Below are 15,861 nucleotides of genomic sequence, written 5' to 3' on the forward strand. Positions count from 1 at the left end.
GCCGAGCGCTCTTCCTCTTCGGAGGCCGCACCGAGGGCGATCGTGGACTCGGAGACCTCTTCGCCTTGTCGCCGCTCGACCACTAGCGACTGTGCGCGGGCTGGAAGCACGAGGTCGAAACTAGGCGGGCGGGCGGGGCGGTTCTGCTCCCAACGGCCACGCGCCACGCCACCCCCCGACCCCCGCGGGTCATGCCCCATGCGAGAGCGAGGCTACAGAGTAGTAAGCAGTGTACACGTCGATCTCTAGCCATCTCGCTGGGCTCTCGCCACCTCTCGGGTATCGCTCTCTGGCAACGAGTCATTTTTCATGTTATTTTCGTTTCCTCCCGCTCTCACTCGCCGCTGTGGGCTCGGTCACACTGTAGACACGCACTGTGATCTGTGTATACAGAAGAGAATACTTCATCATGTCACCATGGACAGGAACGTTGCGGGGTGTACGTTAGGGTGCGTGTATACACCTACCGTATATTAGAGCCGACCGCAACCACGAGACATGTACAAGCACGTACTGTATCTCTGTGCTCTACCCGTACGTCATGAGCGCTCATGAGCCCAGGTAGGAGGCTTTGTGGGCACGACCCCCAAGAGGCAAAAGCGCCCCCTCACTCTAGGTCGTCCGAAACCTGGCGCGAGAGGCGCACTACCTCCTCCTCGGACAGCCTCCCCGCTGCCGCCTCGTCCGCCTCTGCGCGCGAGTGCAGCCGGGAGCACTGGTCGGAGGCAGGCGCCTCCGCGCCGCCGTACAGCACGCAGCAGGGGCCGCACAGGAGGGCCGCGTCGCCGTCGTCGATCTGCAGCGTGATGAGGGCGGCGAGCAGGCTCGAGGCGGTGGCGGCGGCGAAGCACGCCGCCAAACCCTGCACAGCGTTTGTGCCCGCGAGAAGGCCGAGATCATCGCCGACGTACGTGTAGAGCACGCCCGAGCCAAGCGTGCCAAGCAGCCGGCCACACGCATTGGCCATGTAATAGAAGCCGACCGAGGCGGCCACCTGGAAAGCGTCACGGGTGGGTGAGACGCTGCTCACACCGTGTACAAGCCGGCGGGCGGGCGCGTTGGCCTTGTCCGACGCAGCGTAGAGCACAACGAGATACGAGTGGATCGACGAGTTGACGGCGAAGACGAGGGCGAAGCACGCGATCGTGCCAACGAGGCTGCCGCCAAGCAGCGAGGTGTGCGGCGGCAGGCCTGCGTGCGAGGGTTGGGAGTAGGTGCCAGCATCGGCGCTGGCCGCCGCCACTACCGCCATGACGAGCGTCGGCAGGCAGTTGACCAACCCCCACAACACCTCGGTCCGCTTATTCGGCGGCGTCTGGCGGAGCGGGCCCGTCACCAGCTGCGGCGTGTACGCCTGCTACGCAATTATGTACAGCGCAATTATGTACAGTGACTGACGCAATTATGTACAGCGCAAGTAACTGACTGACTCACCAACTGGCCGTACGCAATTATGTACAGCGCCAGCAGCGCTCCAACCTGCGTGCGCGACCAGCCCAGCCCGCCGCACCCGCCGCCGGGGTTGAGGTTGGCGCAAGCGCCCGCCTCGGCGTCGCACGCGGTGCCGCTGCCGCAGTCCGAGTCGTCGGCGCACGGCCTGCCGATGGCGGCGCACGGGGGGCTGCGGAGGAAAAATGGGAGGGGGACCTCGAACCAGAAGTCGCGCGAGGCGAACAGGAAGAGGCGCGCGAGCGAGAGCCAATTTAGGTTTGGGTTGGATCGGTCGAAGACGTCGGAGAGGCGGAGCCGCCCTGGGGACGGCGAGACGCCGAGCTGCGGGTCGAGGCCAAAGTAGGCCATGGGCAGCGCGAGCAGGACGAGGGCCATCATCGCGCCGAGGGCGAGCCCGTACGAGATGCCGATCAGCCACGAGCCGAGGAAGTAGCCGACGCCCTTGAGCGAGTTCTTCCAGCCTACTCACCGACGCAAGAGTCGGCACAGCGGCGTGGCCCTCACAGCGTGAGCACCTCGCGCGCCGGTGAGGAGGGAGACGAGCTTGAAGAGCTGCGTCTCCTTTTCTTCGGGTGTCACCAGCTTTGTCACCGTCTTCCCGCCCAGCTTGGTCAGGTCCTTGGCCACGCCGCCGAAGAGCTGAACGCCAGTGACATAGAGGATGGCCTGGCTCTTGCTCCACCCGTCCTCCCAACCAAAGAGGAGGCCGAAGGTCACGATCTGGAGCAGGAGCCCGGTGACCAGCGTGGCGCGGATGCCCCATCGAGCGCCGGCGATTCCAGCGGCGAGGTTGGTTCCGACGCCTGCAAGCTCATAGAGCACAAACATTAAGGTGACCTCCATCGCCGTGAAGGACTTGCGGTAGGCGTGCAGGAGGACGATCATGCGCAGCGCGCCGTCGGTGATGGTGAAGAGGAGATAGGTGGACGAGATGACCACGAATGGGAGGAGCGCGTCTCGCTGCTGCGTGGCCTCCGTTCTTGCCACCGTTTCGGTGGGCTGAAGGCGACGCCTGCCGAGGCGGATGAGCGGCTCGTCGAGTGAAGTCGGAGCACCGTCGGCCATTGCGCGTTTTTTGTTCAAGCAAAAGAAAGACGAGAAGAGCGGCGGAGGAGCGCGCCAGCGTGGATAGGGCGCGTCCTCGTGGGCTCTCGAAGAGCGTGGGAAAGGCGAAGAGAAGAAAAGGGCGTTCTCACTCGCGAGACAGCGCGCTTGTGTGCTCAGAGCGAGCTAGAAGGCAAGGTAAGGTAAGGTAAGGTAGACGAGCTAGAATGCGAGTCACTGCGAGAAAGTAGTAGCCTCACACGAGTTAGGGCCCCTACCCCAATCGTTGACGGCGAAAAAAATCTCTAATCCCCGTGAACGTGTTCTCGAGGTCGAGGAAGAGGCAGACTCCCTAGGGTGGGCGACGGCTAGCGCATCACACACCTCTCCTTAAAATCCCTGTGAGGTGGCGGCGTGCCGTCCTCCCCATCCCTCCCTTGGGTTGTCTGCTTTCTTTCTTTCTTTTTTTTCGAGGGTCTCGAGGTGGATATCCTTTGGCCGTGAACGTGTGCACACACACAGACATCCCTGCGTCCACCCATACCGCGTTGGTGTCCCAGTCGTTGGTCGGACTGTGTTTCGCCTTCCCATCAATCAAGAAGAGAGTTCAACACACACACACACACACACACACACACACACACACACAACACACACACACACACACACACACATGCATGCATGCATGCATGCATGCATGCATGCATGCATGCATGCACAGACACACAGCCCCTTCCCGCCTTCAAGACCTCAAGGACGAGGACATACGGATACGCAGGCCGCACCCTAGGCCGCACCTCTACGCTCTAGCGAAGCCCACAGAGTGGGAGACTCCTATCACCGCCCCTGCCACCCCTGTCGGCGTGAGCCTTGGCCGCCTCTGTCCAGAGGCGCCTCCTCCTTTGTCGTCCACCACACGCAGCGCGGCGGTGGCGGGCGACGCCGACAACATCAACAAGCAGGCGCGCAAGATGCGCACCAACTGGGTCAACTCCCCTTTGTGCTTTGAGCGTGCCAACTGCGAACTGGGTCAACGACGTCAAGAACAAGCAAGCGGCAAACGGCCTCTACCCCGGCGGCCCCAGTGGGGGGGGGCGCCCACGCCGCCTATAGCTCTGCGGACCACGGGCCCCTCCACCCTTCACGCACAATCGCTGTCGTGGGATCGCTTGTCATGTGAGAGTGGGTTGTGTTCTTGTTTTGTGTTTTCTCTTTTCAGTAGTAGAGTGGGTTGTGTTCCAGCTTCGTCTTTTCTCTTTTCTCTTTCTGTGCGAGGGAGTGGTGCGGAGGAGCCAGCCAGGGAGTGTACACACGCGAGCCATGCTCTCCATCTCGTGCATCCTCCTTTTCGCCGTACTTTTCGTCGGCGAGGCCGCTTCATTCGCTCTGACTCCTTCTTCCGCATCCGCGAGCTGGCGGGCGAGGCCGGCGTCGCTGCGGCACCGCTGCGGTGCTCGGACGCGGCCGATACTGCTGGAGCTCGTGCTGACCGAGGAGAATGTGCAGGCCGTCCTGGATGAGGCGGAGCGCGACCTCGGCACCATGTTCGGCTCGAACCCCGAGTCGGCCGCGGTGGGAATCACCGGGCGCGCGGATCTCGTTGAGCTTGACGGCCCGACGGTCGTGATCCGGCTGAGCGGTCGCTTCTGGCACGCGCGCGCCCGCGTGCTCGAGCGCCTAGAGGCGTTTGTCCTCGAGCGCATCCCGGAGTGCATCGGTGTCGAGATTGAGGACCCGTCGCAGCTGGAGGACGCGCTGGACCCAGCAACGGGCCTGCCCGTCAACGAGGTGCCAGGAATCGATTTGGACGCCTTCGGGCAGCGTTAGAAGCTAGGCCGGTCTGGTTTGAGCTCTTGACGAGAGAACTACGCAAGGCGGCAGCAAGCTCGCGTAGGGCGCGTCACGGTGTCGTCGGTGTCGCGGTGCGTGCAGCAACTAGCATTCCGTACACGTACACCGCTAGAGACCTCGTACGTCGTAAAGCCGTACGGCTCATAGCCACACACGATGACACCACGCTTGAAAAACCATTCTGACGAGCCGCCGAGCATACTTGCGTGGACGTTTCGGGCTCCTATCCCCCGCCCCGGATCCGTGGGCGATCGCACACGCGGCTGGGGGGCACGGCGCGAGGTGCCAGGTGGCGCTTACCACTGAAAAGGAGGTTTTGGAGCCCCCACGATGACACAACCCACAGGAATAAATACTTGTGTCGCTAATGTTCGAACAAGCGGTCGTGTCGTGCACCTCGGGTGTTGGGGAGGTCGTGGGAGCCGCTCAGGACCATTTTGGGGGCGCAATTCGCCTGGTTTCCCTTGAACACGCGGTTTCGCCCCCTCGGGAGCGCCCACATAATCGCGCGTCCCCCCCGTGGCGACGGTCTCGCGCACCTGCGCCAGACCCCACCGCACTAGCTACATAGATCGTCAGCAGTAGGCGTGCTCAGAGCCCGGATTTGGGCCCATTCGCCAGAGGGCTCGAGAATGGCCCCCGGCAACGTGCAGCTGCAGCCCAGAGGGCGTGAGGTGAGGCCGAATCCGCAGTCGCACGAGCACCGCTGCCCCCAGCGGTGATCATGCATGGAGTGGCACGGCGGATAGGCCCGCCTGCGAGCGTGGAAGACAGTCGCGGGGCGTGAGGTCTCAATGTATCGCAGGCTAGGACCGGATACGGCGGCAGCGGGAGAGGGAGGGAAGCGTGAGCGGCGGGCGATGAGAGTGATTTCCCCGATCTCGCTAAAAATGGCCTAGTCCCCTCACGGGGGGCCGGGCGAGCACGCACCTCGCGTCTGAGCGCGAGTCGACGAGTGGTCGCCGAGAGATCGCCGAACCACTTTCGAGTGCGCGCGCACACAGCACAGCTGCGGGTTGTAACTCGACTGCCGATCGCGCGTGCGGGATGTAAATGCAGCTTTCTGGCGCCAGGTGCACGGTGGCAGGGACTGGAGGCTCGGCCAAAGGGGAAGAGCAGTCCTCAATCGTCACGTAGAGGTCGCTGGGCTGGATCCATCGAACTGCCACACACCTGGAGCGGAGGCACATCAGGTCTTGCGGCACGCTCTCCGACAGATGCATGCCTTTTGAGCAAGCCCACGCGCCTCCACCGTCGCGTAGTATGCCAGCGGCACGCCGGTACGCCTACGAGTCGTGCGCGCTCGGCTGTAATCGGCGTTGAGACTGCCTAGTGCGCACATCGAGAGCGCCGAGTTGCCTTGCCGCGGGGTAACCGGCTCAAAGAGGTGGGGTTCGAGCGGCGCCAGCGCGTGGGAATGCGTAGTGGGCTTGGAATGAGACGCCTGGCGTGCATCGGGCTCGGACGGTGTCTGTTGTGAGCTCACCGCTCGACGCACAAACCAGGCGCTTTGGGCGCCCGCCAACTGGCCTCACGGTCGAGAGAGCGGAACGCGGCTCGCCGAACAGCAATACACGTGGCCGCACTACTGTAGAGGTACGAACAGGTATGCAGATCGCGGCGCGCCGACAACTGGCACGGCGTCAGTTTTAAGGCAGTTCAATACCGTCCCCACGGGACACCAGGTCGATATCCGGCTAAACCACACGACCCCGAGAAACGCATAAGCCGCCCCGGCGCTGCCTCCGATTCCGGCCGTATCGGCCATTTCGCTGGGGCGGCTTATGCGTTTCTCGCCAAAATGGTAAAGATGTCGAGCCAAAGCTGTCGACGCCGAGTTCGGCACCCGATTCGCCTTAAAACTGAAGGAGGGGGCGCGGCTCGGAGATGGCAAGGCACGGCGAAGGCAAACGTGCGGCTATTATGACGCGTTTAGGGGCTCCAAAACCTCCTTTTCAGTGGTAAGCGCCACCTGGCACCTCGCGCCGTGCCCCCCAGCCGCGTGTGCGATCGCCCACGGATCCGGGGCGGGGGATAGGAGCCCGAAACGTCCACGCAAGCATGCTCGGCGGCTCGTCAGAATGGTTTTTCAAGCGTGGTGTCATCATGTAGCACGTACGGCTTTCACAAGGTTCGAGACTCGTGTACGGAGCAAACACACGTGTGTACGTATAACGTATACGCATCGATACGGTAACGATACGTAATCAAAATAAACTAGGGAACCTGCGTACACGGACATGCACATGTACGGTGCTACGTGAGTCGTGACACGCCCGGAGCTCGTGGTCCTGGGGGGGGGGGCCAAAGCTGCGGTGCCAGGTCGATGTATATGGGCCACGCCGCGCTAGCAGCGGTGCTCGGCCTCGTCGAAGCGTCCGATCGAGGCGCCGTCAAAGATCAAATCTACGAGCGGGAGGGGCGCCCCGGCGGCGGCGCCGTCGTCCACGGCGCTCGCCGCGGGACAAAAGGCGGGGCGGGTGTCGTTACGGCCGGCAGCCCGGTCCGCCACCCGGCTGTACGCGCCAGCAAAGTCTATCACGCGGCCGAGCCAGCCCTCGGCGGCGGCGGCCAGAGCTGGCGCGGCCGCCTCTCGCAGCAGCCCGTCGCGTTGGATGGACGAGCAGACCTGCGTCGCACAAGACGGGGGCGGGAGCCGCAGTGAGTGGCTGGTGCGCCTTGTGCGTGATGGAGGCCTCTCGTGCTCCTCACGCAACCTCCACTCGGACCTTGTGACCAATCTCCAACCTCCGCTCGGACCTTGTGACCAATCTCGGGCGAACTCGGCCGATCTCGGCCGGACCTCCTCGCAGAGAGCGACGTCGAAGAGGGGCAGCCCGAGGTGGAGGTCCAGCGGGACCCACTCGCCGGACAGCCGCACGAGCTGCACAAAGCCAAACGTGCCCTGCAAGCGCAAGCACTGCACCACACGCGCCGCAACCGCCTCCGCGCCGGCGCCGCCGGCAGCAACGCCGCCGCTCGCGTCGCCACTCCCTGCCCCGGCCCCGCCGCCGCTCCCGTCGCCGCCACCGGCTTCGGCGGAGCCGCCGCCTCCGGCGCCGTTGGCGGCGACCTCGAGCGAGAGCAGGTCGGGGTGGAGGTCGGCGGCACGCAGCGGGAAGGAGACTTGAGCGGCACGCGACGGGGCCGCGTCGTACGCCTGGAGGGCGTCATCGAGGGGCGCGGGTGAGACGGATCGGGCGAGCTGCTCGCCCCTCCCTGCTCGACGAGCAGACTCGGCGGCCTGCACGAGCACCGGCGAGAGGAGCAGCAGCTCGTTGATTGCGACGAGGGCGCCGCCCGCCTGTGCTCGGCAAGACAGGTGACGGCCTCAGGTGACGACCTCCCGACGCGTGTCTGGGGGCCGGGGCGAGGGGCGGCGCGTCCCACGCCTTGGCAGAGCTCGTCTCTCCCGACCAGCTAGTCAGAAGCACGGAGGGGGCAGACGCGAGCGGCGCCGGCAGCGACCGCAGCCGCGTGCCACGCCGCAGCAGGACCGAAGGGGGTCCGGCGCCAACCGCCGCGTACAGGGCGAGCCTCGCCCACGGCGAGACCATCGCCGGGGCCAGCGGGCCCGCGTGCGGCACCCCGGTGCCGCGCGTGAAGACGGTCTCCGAGTGCGAGAGCAGCGGCGCCATCGAGACGGCGAGGCCATACGAGCGGCCGAGGAGCCGCGCGAGCTTCGACGAGCCGAGCTCGCGCAACGACTCGGTCCGCACGATGTCGAGCGGCCGACCGGGGCAGGCGGCGCGGAGGGAGGCGGCGGCGATGCGCAGCGAGATGGCGTGGTCAAAGTACTCGAGCAGCTCGAGCTCGTGCGGCCGCTCCACCTCGGCCGCCGCCTCCAGAAACGCGTCGAGCGACTCGGCGGGGATCTTGCCGACCTCGTACAGCGTCACCGCGTGCTGCTTGAGCCCGGCCGCCAGATTGGACATCATCAGCGAGGCGGCGAGCTTGGAGTCGACAAGCAATGCGATGCGCGCGCCGCTGCTCGCGTCCCGCGGCGACACCTCGCCGCCGCCCTCGGGCGCCGCCATGAACTCGGGGGCGGACGTGGCGGAGGCGGAAAGAGGAGGCAAGCCGCCCCCCGCTGCGCGCGCCTGCGCCCCTCCCGCCTCTGCCTGCCCTGCCGCCGCAGCGGCTTCGGGAGGCGCCTTCTTCTTCGCGAATCCGAGGCGGCACGCCAGCGAGGCGGCCATCAGCACGCGATCGAGGGGCTGGTCGAGCAGCGACGCGAGCTGCCGCACCTCTGCCGTCTCGTCGTTGGACACGAAGAGCTCGTAGAGCAGCTTCTCCATCCAGTCGTTGCCGACGCGGTTCATCACGAAACCGACCAGCGGAGGCACCGCCAGCTTGTCCGACGCCTCCACCGCCACCTACGGCCGCACACGGCCTCGTCGACAAGGGGTGGCGCCGCCGCAGAGGCGTGTCGCGCGCCTCGAGACGCACGAGCCCGCTCGCGTAGAGCTCCCGCACCTGGGAGGGAGAGCGAGCCGTCCTGCTGGTCTCCTCGGCTCTCGATGCACGCCCCACGCGGGCGGGCCGAAGGGGGGTGGTGGCAGCGGCGAGGCTCGCTATCTCTCTCTCTCTACGTCGAATCGCACCCCTTCCTCTGGCAGAGCCGCCGCGAGCGCGCGCCCGTCGCGCGCCGCGCTCAGCGCGACCAGAGCGTCGCGCGCCGCCGTACCGAGCTGGCCGTCGCCGAGGTCGCCCGTAGCGCCGCCGCCGTCCGCCTCGTCATCGCCACCGAGCTCGCCGCCGCTGCCGCCCAGCCCGCTGCCGCCCAGCCCGGTGCCGCTGCGGCCGCGCGTGCGGCGCGGTGCCCGTCCAGCGAGCAGATCGGCGGCGATCGACAGGGCGGGCTCGCTCGCGCACACGACCCACCAGTCCTCGAGCGGCAGGTCCGGCGGCGGCGCCGAAGGCAGCTGCTTCATGATGAGTCCGCGCCGCCGCTTCCACAGCCATCCCTTTGAGCGGCACTCGTTGAGGGCGTGGAGAAACTCGTTGCGGCCGACCCGGAGGAGCCTCGCCGCGTCGGCAGCCGTGAAGTTCGGAATCGTGTCGTACGAGCGCTCCGACCGGAGCATCTCGAAGAGCATCTCGCGGTAGTAGCGGAAGGGTGTCTCAGCGGGCCAGCAGGCAGCGAGCCGGCGCGCTAGGTGGTACGGGTAGAGGAGCAGCCGCTCGCGAGAGGCTTTGAGGAGCTCCGCGAGGTACTCCTTCTCCTCCACGCCCAGAGCCGATGACCACGGCAGTTGCAGGCCGAGCGAGTGTGCCCTCAGCGCCCTCAGCCAGGCGGCCTCGGAGCCCAGCCTCGCCCGGAGGGCTGGAGGCAACACTTCCCATTGCACGGCCGTCGGCCGCTTCTCAAGCCACTGTGCGACCGCCTCGCCTTCGGCTGTGCTTTCAGGCATCTCGCACGCGGGGCGGCGCTGTTTTCAAAAGAATTCTTAAAACCCACGCCTCTCTCACGCATATCACTTCCTGTTGTCTGTTGTTTGAGTTGTGCCCTTGTTTGTGCCCTTGGCACCGTGGAGTGCTGGGGGGGGCGACAGGGAGGATGTGGCCCTGAGTTATGTGTACGCCGACTCAGGGTGTGTGGCAGCCAGCTGGCTGTGTGTCTTGTGAGCTTGTTTGTGTCTGTGTGTCGCTCGTGCGTGTCGTCATCATCTGTCTAGCGTCCACCCATACCGCGTTGGTGTCCAGTCCGAGCCTGGCTGTTCTTCACCTTACTACCTACCTACCTACCTCTCACAGCACACTTCAAAAGAATCTTTCACGGCTCGCACAACACTGGGCACGGGACTGGCGCGCACTGGCACTAACACAGGTACACCACTGGAGCCGCCTAAGCGACTCCCGCGAGGACGGCGAGGCACTTAGCTCCGTGCACTCGACCGCCCTCGCCGCTGGCAAGCTCGTTCACAATCTGCTCTGCGATGGCCGTGTGAAGAACGACTGAGATGCGCTGCTTCTGCAGCCCCAGCCAGCTCTTGGTGGTCCAAGTCACCTCATCGAGGTACTGGGCCCGCGTCAGCTTGTCCTGCAGCACGTTCGCCGCCCCCCAGAGGATCTCGCCGACCCCCTTCCCAAACCCCGCCGAACGACTCGAACAGCAGCAGCCGCACGTCGACGTCCTTGTCCTCCCTGGCGTAGCGATACTCGCCGCCATAGGACGGTATGCGGCGATCGCCGCCCACTACCCTGCCCCCCCTAGTATGCCATCGACCAGTCCCCACACTCGCTGGGGACCTCGAGGCAAGAGTGGGGGGGGGCCTAATCAGTCTCTGTGCGTGGGCCCCTACCCACCTCCCGAGTCAGACTACTACGGCTTCCATTGGGCATCCGTTAGGGACGAGCCGTCTATCCTATGTGCCAAGGAGCCGCCGTACAAGCATGATGACCCATTTGAGATGGAATTGGGTGCCAAGAACGACAACGTCCCAGGTTTGTGGACGTTCCAAAGAATAAGAACGATGGAAACAAGTGGGAATTTCGACGAGATCATGATTGACGAATGCGCGAAAGTAAACATGAAGCCATTGTGTGACGACCAACAATATTGCAAGACGGATCCTCAATCTTATTACATGGGTCAGGACAGGGGCATTGTCAACAACATGCATCGCGCTATCAATTCCTATTTCCCAGAGGGTTGGGATAGGCCTGGACCAGCCACGACCCTCAAACAATTCTTTGAAGAAAGCAATACCTATTGCACGTACACTGCGAAAAATTGGGATGAAAAGGCTATCTGCACTCTGGACGACGGTGGTAACGTAGTTCATGGACTTCAGGTTGGCTATGGTTACCGGCACATAATGTGTGCTCGCCAGCCGAGTGCGTAGACAGACTGGACCCAATGGGCCGACTGTCTTTTCGAAAGACACTTCTGAGCTGAGTTTGTTCTGCACGCGCTGAGGGGGAAGGGGAGGGGTCACGGACTGTATTTTTTGTTATGGTTACTTTTCGATACAATTCTCAAGAAAACTCAACAAAAGAGAGAGAGGGAGAGATGTGTGGTGTGAGGTCTGATAAAACATCTTAAAAAAGTGTGGGCAATACACGGGGAATGGCACAGCATGTAGAGAGGAACTCCATGCAACACACCATCTCTCGTACAAGCGAATCTCGACTCACAAAAACACACAAATCTAGAGATCATCAATTTTGTCGGCGCGGATCTCAATTGGCTCGCTGACCGTTGCCCCCGCGTACGTGCGCGTCAGGCGATAGAAATAGCAGCCTCTACATCGCTCTACAACGGAGGCGCATCGTCACGCGCCGGATGTAGAGCTCTACAGCTCTACAGCGCTCTACAGCTCTACAGCTCTACAGCGCTCTACACTCTACATCCTCTACACCCTCCCTCACTCAGTCAGCAGGAGCCCCGCTCAAATTTTCTCTTCGCCTGCGGCGCGCGCACTTGTCATTTTGCCCGAGTCTGCGGTGTGTTCTGGGCGGTGTGGATGGAGGTGTGTGCGTCTTCCTGTCTTCCCAAGTGGGTGGCAGACTGCTGACTGGCGCATCGGTCCAGCGCTTCCTTATTGTCATTTTACCTAGATCCCGTCTCACCTGGGGTGCCGGCCGAAGCTAAGAAACCACGGCGTGGGGTGGGTGGGGTGTCTGGAAAGGCTTAGAAACGGCGGCGTGCCGCGAGATCCTGTTTTCTTAATGGGAGAAAGAAAAGGGAGAGGGGTGCACATGCACATGCACAACATGCGCATGGACATCGACATGTGACAATCATGTGACATGCACATGACTCTACGAGAGAGCGGAGAGAGAGAGAGAGAGAGAGAGAGAGAGAGAGAGAGAGAGAGAGAGAGAGAGAGAGAGAGAGAGAGAGGAGCTGAGGTGTGTTTGTGTAGAGCGTAGAGCGCTGTAGAGCTGTAGAGCTGAAGAGCGCTACTCGAGTTATGTGTGTAGAGAGATGTCCCTGTTGAGAGAGAGAGATTTAGCTGTTGAGTACTGTCAATCTGTCTGTCATCCGAGACGCGAGAGTCGAGATGCCTTGCTTGCTTGTCCCCAGAAGGATGTGTCCTGGACGGCGTGCGTGCGGTTGATTGGTTTTCGGTTTCTTCCCTCACACGTTGTCTCCGAGAACCGGCTGTCTGGTATAGCCCCAGCCGACTCCGCGTGAACTCTCGAGGGATCTCGAGTTGCTCCCTGCTGCTCGGTGTACGAACTCTGTTCACACCGAGCAGCTGGGAGTGGCTGCGGCTATAGCAGACAGGAGAACCGGCACAGCGCACAGCCGCTATGGCATGCTTCCTGCTATCTGCGGTGGGCGTGGCGTTCGGCGGTCAGAGCCTCCGCCGGCCCGAACGCTGCAGTTTGCCCGCACGGTCGCTCCTCGGCCGCACCGCAGCAGTCTCGCGCCGCGAATCCCTGCAGCTGGGCGCGGGTTTATCCGCTACATTCCTCGCGCCACTGGCCGCGCCGCGGGCCGCCTTCGCTGCCGCACAGGACCCGAACGATCTTAGCCGCCTAAAGAAAGGGCTCGACTCTGTGCAGTTCCTGCTCGATAACTGGGACCGCGAGACGGTGGACCCAAACTCGGGCGCCGACAGCCCCGACCGCGTGCGCTTCTTTCTCGGCCTGCGGACGACGGACCACCCGCTCTTCCAGGTCGACAAGTTGCTGATCAAGGCGCAGAAATCGCTGCCCGACGACGTCGACTTTGAGACGTGGATCGACTCAGTCGAAGGCCTCAACTCACACATTGCAAAGATCAATGAGGCGCCGGCTGGCCCATCCACCTGTACCTGTCCCGCCTGTGCCGCTGGCATGTGGCGTTCACGATACACCCGTGTGCCGGATGGCGGCAGGAGCCTCACTGGGCGCCACCCAGACGCTCCCTAGCCGTCGCTCTCGCCGCCCTCCTCCTCCCTGCTTGACCCGCCTTCCCTTCCCCGCCCTCGCAGCTGGCATACACGTCGTCGTTTGGCGAGTACAACCCCGGCGGCGGCAAGGAGCAGGTGCGCAAGTACCTGCTGCTCGCGAAGGAGGAGGTGGTGCAGGCACGCGACTCGCTCCAGACGATGGTGACGCTGCTGAAGCTCTGACCTCCGGCGGCGAGACGCCGTGACCTAGGGCGTGCGGGCGCCGGAGACTCAGCGTCAGAGACTCTGTGGCCTCGTCTCGGGCCAGGTCTGATCTCCCGCGATCTCATCTGGGCGCCGGATTTGACTCCCGCGAGCCCCCGATGCCATGCATTTCGCCCCCATTCGGTCTCTCTCTCATATGCCAGTCCGATGTCGCTGGACGCTGTCCGAGCGCGGCGGGCGCAGTTATTTAGGCCGGGTACTCTGTGAGCCGAAGTCGCGTATCTGTTTTGTTCATGTCAAGTGGTTGCTCATCTCGTCATCTGCTGCCGCCACAAATTCGAAAATTGCAAGCGCGAGCGGAAGCGCGGCGACGGACCGCGGCGCTGACGGGGTGCACTACAAAGCGCGGGCTATGACCTATGAAATAGCCTAGACATGTACATGTCTCTCGTCGGCGGCTCTTTCACCCGTCACCCGGGCCTCCGAGGAGGATGACCGAGCCCATATACCTCTCTCACAGCACCACCGCAAAAGAATTAATACGACCGGCATGCTTTCTTTTCGCCCGGTGTACCTGTGTTAGTGATTCCGGCTAATGCCGCCAGTCCCGTGCCCGTAGCGGCGGCGATAAAGAAGAGCGGTAAAATTCTTTTGCCGTGCGGGCAGCAAGGCGAGCGAGGCGGTAGCGCGGTAGCGAGCGAGAGAGCACCATCTATGCCACGCCAGGCCCCAAGCGGCTTTCAGCAGCTCGGTGACGATGGCACCGATTCCGAGTCCTGGCCGCAGAAGATGCAGCTGATGGAGCTCATGGATGAGCGCGAGTCGGGCGGCCTGCGGCTGCTCTCAGACCTCACAGGCGGTGGTGGCGCCGAGAAGCTCGCGTCGATGCTGGGATCAAGCGCCGGCTCGGGCCTCAGCGGCGAGGCGGCCGACCTTGATCACCGCAAGGTCCTCTTCGGCGCCAATGCTTTTCGCGAGAAGGTTTCCGGCCTAACACCCAGCTACCCACAGTGGCCGCGTGAAACGGCTGCAATCAGCTGTTTTTCGCGGTGCTTCCTAGGAGCCGAAGAGCTACCTCGAACTGGTGTGGGACGCGCTGCACGACGCCGTGCTCATCATGCTGCTCGTGCTGGCTGCGGTGCAGCTGCCGACGGAGTTGGTCTTTGGCAAGGACAAGAGCACCGCCTGGATCGAGCCCACCGCCCTCTTCCTCTCCGTCTTCATTATTGTAAACGTGTCCTCCGCGACCGACTACGTCAAGGAGCGGCAGTTCAAGTCTCTGGCCGCGAAGCTGAACCAGTCCAACAAGAAGGTCGTCGTGCGGCGGGGAGAGCAGACAGAGGTGACGGACGCCGAGATCGTCGTCGGAGACGTGCTCGCCTTCAACGCGCACAGCCTCGCCTCGCTGCCGTGTGACGGGGTCCTCCTCTCGGGCTCGGACGTCAAGGTGGACGAGTCCTCCCTCACTGGCGAGCCCGACCCGATGCCGAAGACCGCAGAGGCGCCCTTCTGCGTCTCCGGCACCGACGTGGTGAGCGGCTCCGGCCGGATGCTGGTTGTCGCGGTCGGGCCGTACTCGGTCTCTGGCAAGATCAAGATGGCGGTGTACCACGACGAGGAGGAGGACGACGAGGCGTCGCCCCTGTTCGTCAAGCTCAACGGCATCGTCGAGGACGTCTTCAAGGTTGGCCTCGCCGCAGCCGTGTTTTGCTTCCTCGCTATGGTGGCGCTGGGCATCGTCTACCCCTCCTTCCGTGGCTGCGGCGAGGAGGGCTGCTGGGACTTCCTCGAGGTGGAGTGGCTCCATCTCATCGAGTACATGCTCACCGCCATCACCGTGCTCGCCGTCGCGGTGCCCGAGGGGCTGCCGCTCGCCGTCAACCTTGCACTGGCCTTCTCGTCGCAGCAGGCGCATCCACCTCTGCTCATCTCGCGGCCCATCCCTCCGCTCATCTCGGCTCATCTCGGCCCACCCCCAACTCACCTTCAGCTGGCGCTCGCCTTCTCGTCGCGGGCAGATGATGGCGCAAAACAACCTCGTCAAGCACCTCGACGCGTGCGAGACGATGGGATCCGCCACGACCATCTGCTCAGACAAGCACCGGCACGGTAGATGAGCACACAACCGAGAGATGAGGCACACGCTCCTCCACAGCTCCCCCTCGGAGGCCGCGGCGTCCAGCGGGGTCGCTGTGCACTTGTGCGGCCCAGCCCCCCCTCTGGTCTCCTCCCGCTGGGAGCGCCACCGGACCATCGCGGCGATGGGGGGCGCGAAGCTAGAAGCGCTCAAGGAGGCACAAGACACAAAATTGATACCGTTCAGCACCCGCGACCTAGGACCGGCACGCTGACCGCCAACCGGATGAGCGTCCGAGCTGTCCGCGTCGGAGGCGTCACCTACTCGGCCGCCGGCGACTCGAAGCGCTCGCTCGGCCGGCAGCTGGTCGAGCTGCTGCCGGAGAAG

The 15,861-nt window shown here is 63.7% G+C and overlaps 5 protein-coding genes across 5 annotated transcripts; 3 read left to right on the forward strand and 2 right to left on the reverse strand.

Moving 5' to 3' along the window:
• Positions 1 to 441: 441 nt before the first annotated feature.
• On the reverse strand, positions 442 to 2,517 carry EMIHUDRAFT_431385 (hypothetical protein; the record flags this gene model as incomplete). Its single annotated transcript, XM_005758616.1, has 3 exons — positions 442 to 1,357; positions 1,435 to 1,913; positions 1,968 to 2,517. 3 exons carry the CDS (start codon positions 2,515 to 2,517, stop codon positions 608 to 610), a joined length of 1,779 nt encoding a protein of 592 aa, XP_005758673.1. The 3' UTR covers positions 442 to 607.
• Positions 2,518 to 3,816: 1,299 nt separating this feature from the next.
• EMIHUDRAFT_249978 (hypothetical protein) lies at positions 3,817 to 4,323 on the forward strand (the record flags this gene model as incomplete). The annotated part of the gene is made up of 1 exon (XM_005758617.1): positions 3,817 to 4,323. One exon carries the CDS (start codon positions 3,817 to 3,819, stop codon positions 4,321 to 4,323), a length of 507 nt encoding a protein of 168 aa, XP_005758674.1.
• A 2,191-nt stretch (positions 4,324 to 6,514) lies between these two features.
• EMIHUDRAFT_471211 (hypothetical protein) lies at positions 6,515 to 9,761 on the reverse strand (the record flags this gene model as incomplete). Its single annotated transcript, XM_005758618.1, has 5 exons — positions 6,515 to 6,976; positions 7,169 to 7,507; positions 7,604 to 7,651; positions 7,866 to 8,723; positions 8,952 to 9,761. The coding sequence occupies 5 exons, from the start codon at positions 9,759 to 9,761 to the stop codon at positions 6,695 to 6,697; spliced, it is 2,337 nt and encodes a 778-aa protein (XP_005758675.1). The 3' UTR covers positions 6,515 to 6,694.
• Positions 9,762 to 12,609: 2,848 nt separating this feature from the next.
• On the forward strand, positions 12,610 to 13,415 carry EMIHUDRAFT_249981 (hypothetical protein; the record flags this gene model as incomplete). Its single annotated transcript, XM_005758619.1, has 2 exons — positions 12,610 to 13,161; positions 13,275 to 13,415. The coding sequence occupies 2 exons, from the start codon at positions 12,610 to 12,612 to the stop codon at positions 13,413 to 13,415; spliced, it is 693 nt and encodes a 230-aa protein (XP_005758676.1).
• A 670-nt stretch (positions 13,416 to 14,085) lies between these two features.
• EMIHUDRAFT_460140 (hypothetical protein) lies at positions 14,086 to 15,514 on the forward strand (the record flags this gene model as incomplete). The annotated part of the gene is made up of 3 exons (XM_005758620.1): positions 14,086 to 14,378; positions 14,458 to 15,249; positions 15,416 to 15,514. Exons 1-3 carry the CDS (start codon positions 14,112 to 14,114, stop codon positions 15,512 to 15,514), a joined length of 1,158 nt encoding a protein of 385 aa, XP_005758677.1. The 5' UTR covers positions 14,086 to 14,111.
• Between the last annotated feature and the right edge of the window lie 347 nt (positions 15,515 to 15,861).

The sequence above is a fragment of the Emiliania huxleyi genome, assembly GCF_000372725.1.
Source record: "Emiliania huxleyi CCMP1516 unplaced genomic scaffold EMIHUscaffold_851, whole genome shotgun sequence".
Taxonomy (NCBI): Eukaryota; Haptophyta; order Isochrysidales; family Noelaerhabdaceae; genus Emiliania; species Emiliania huxleyi.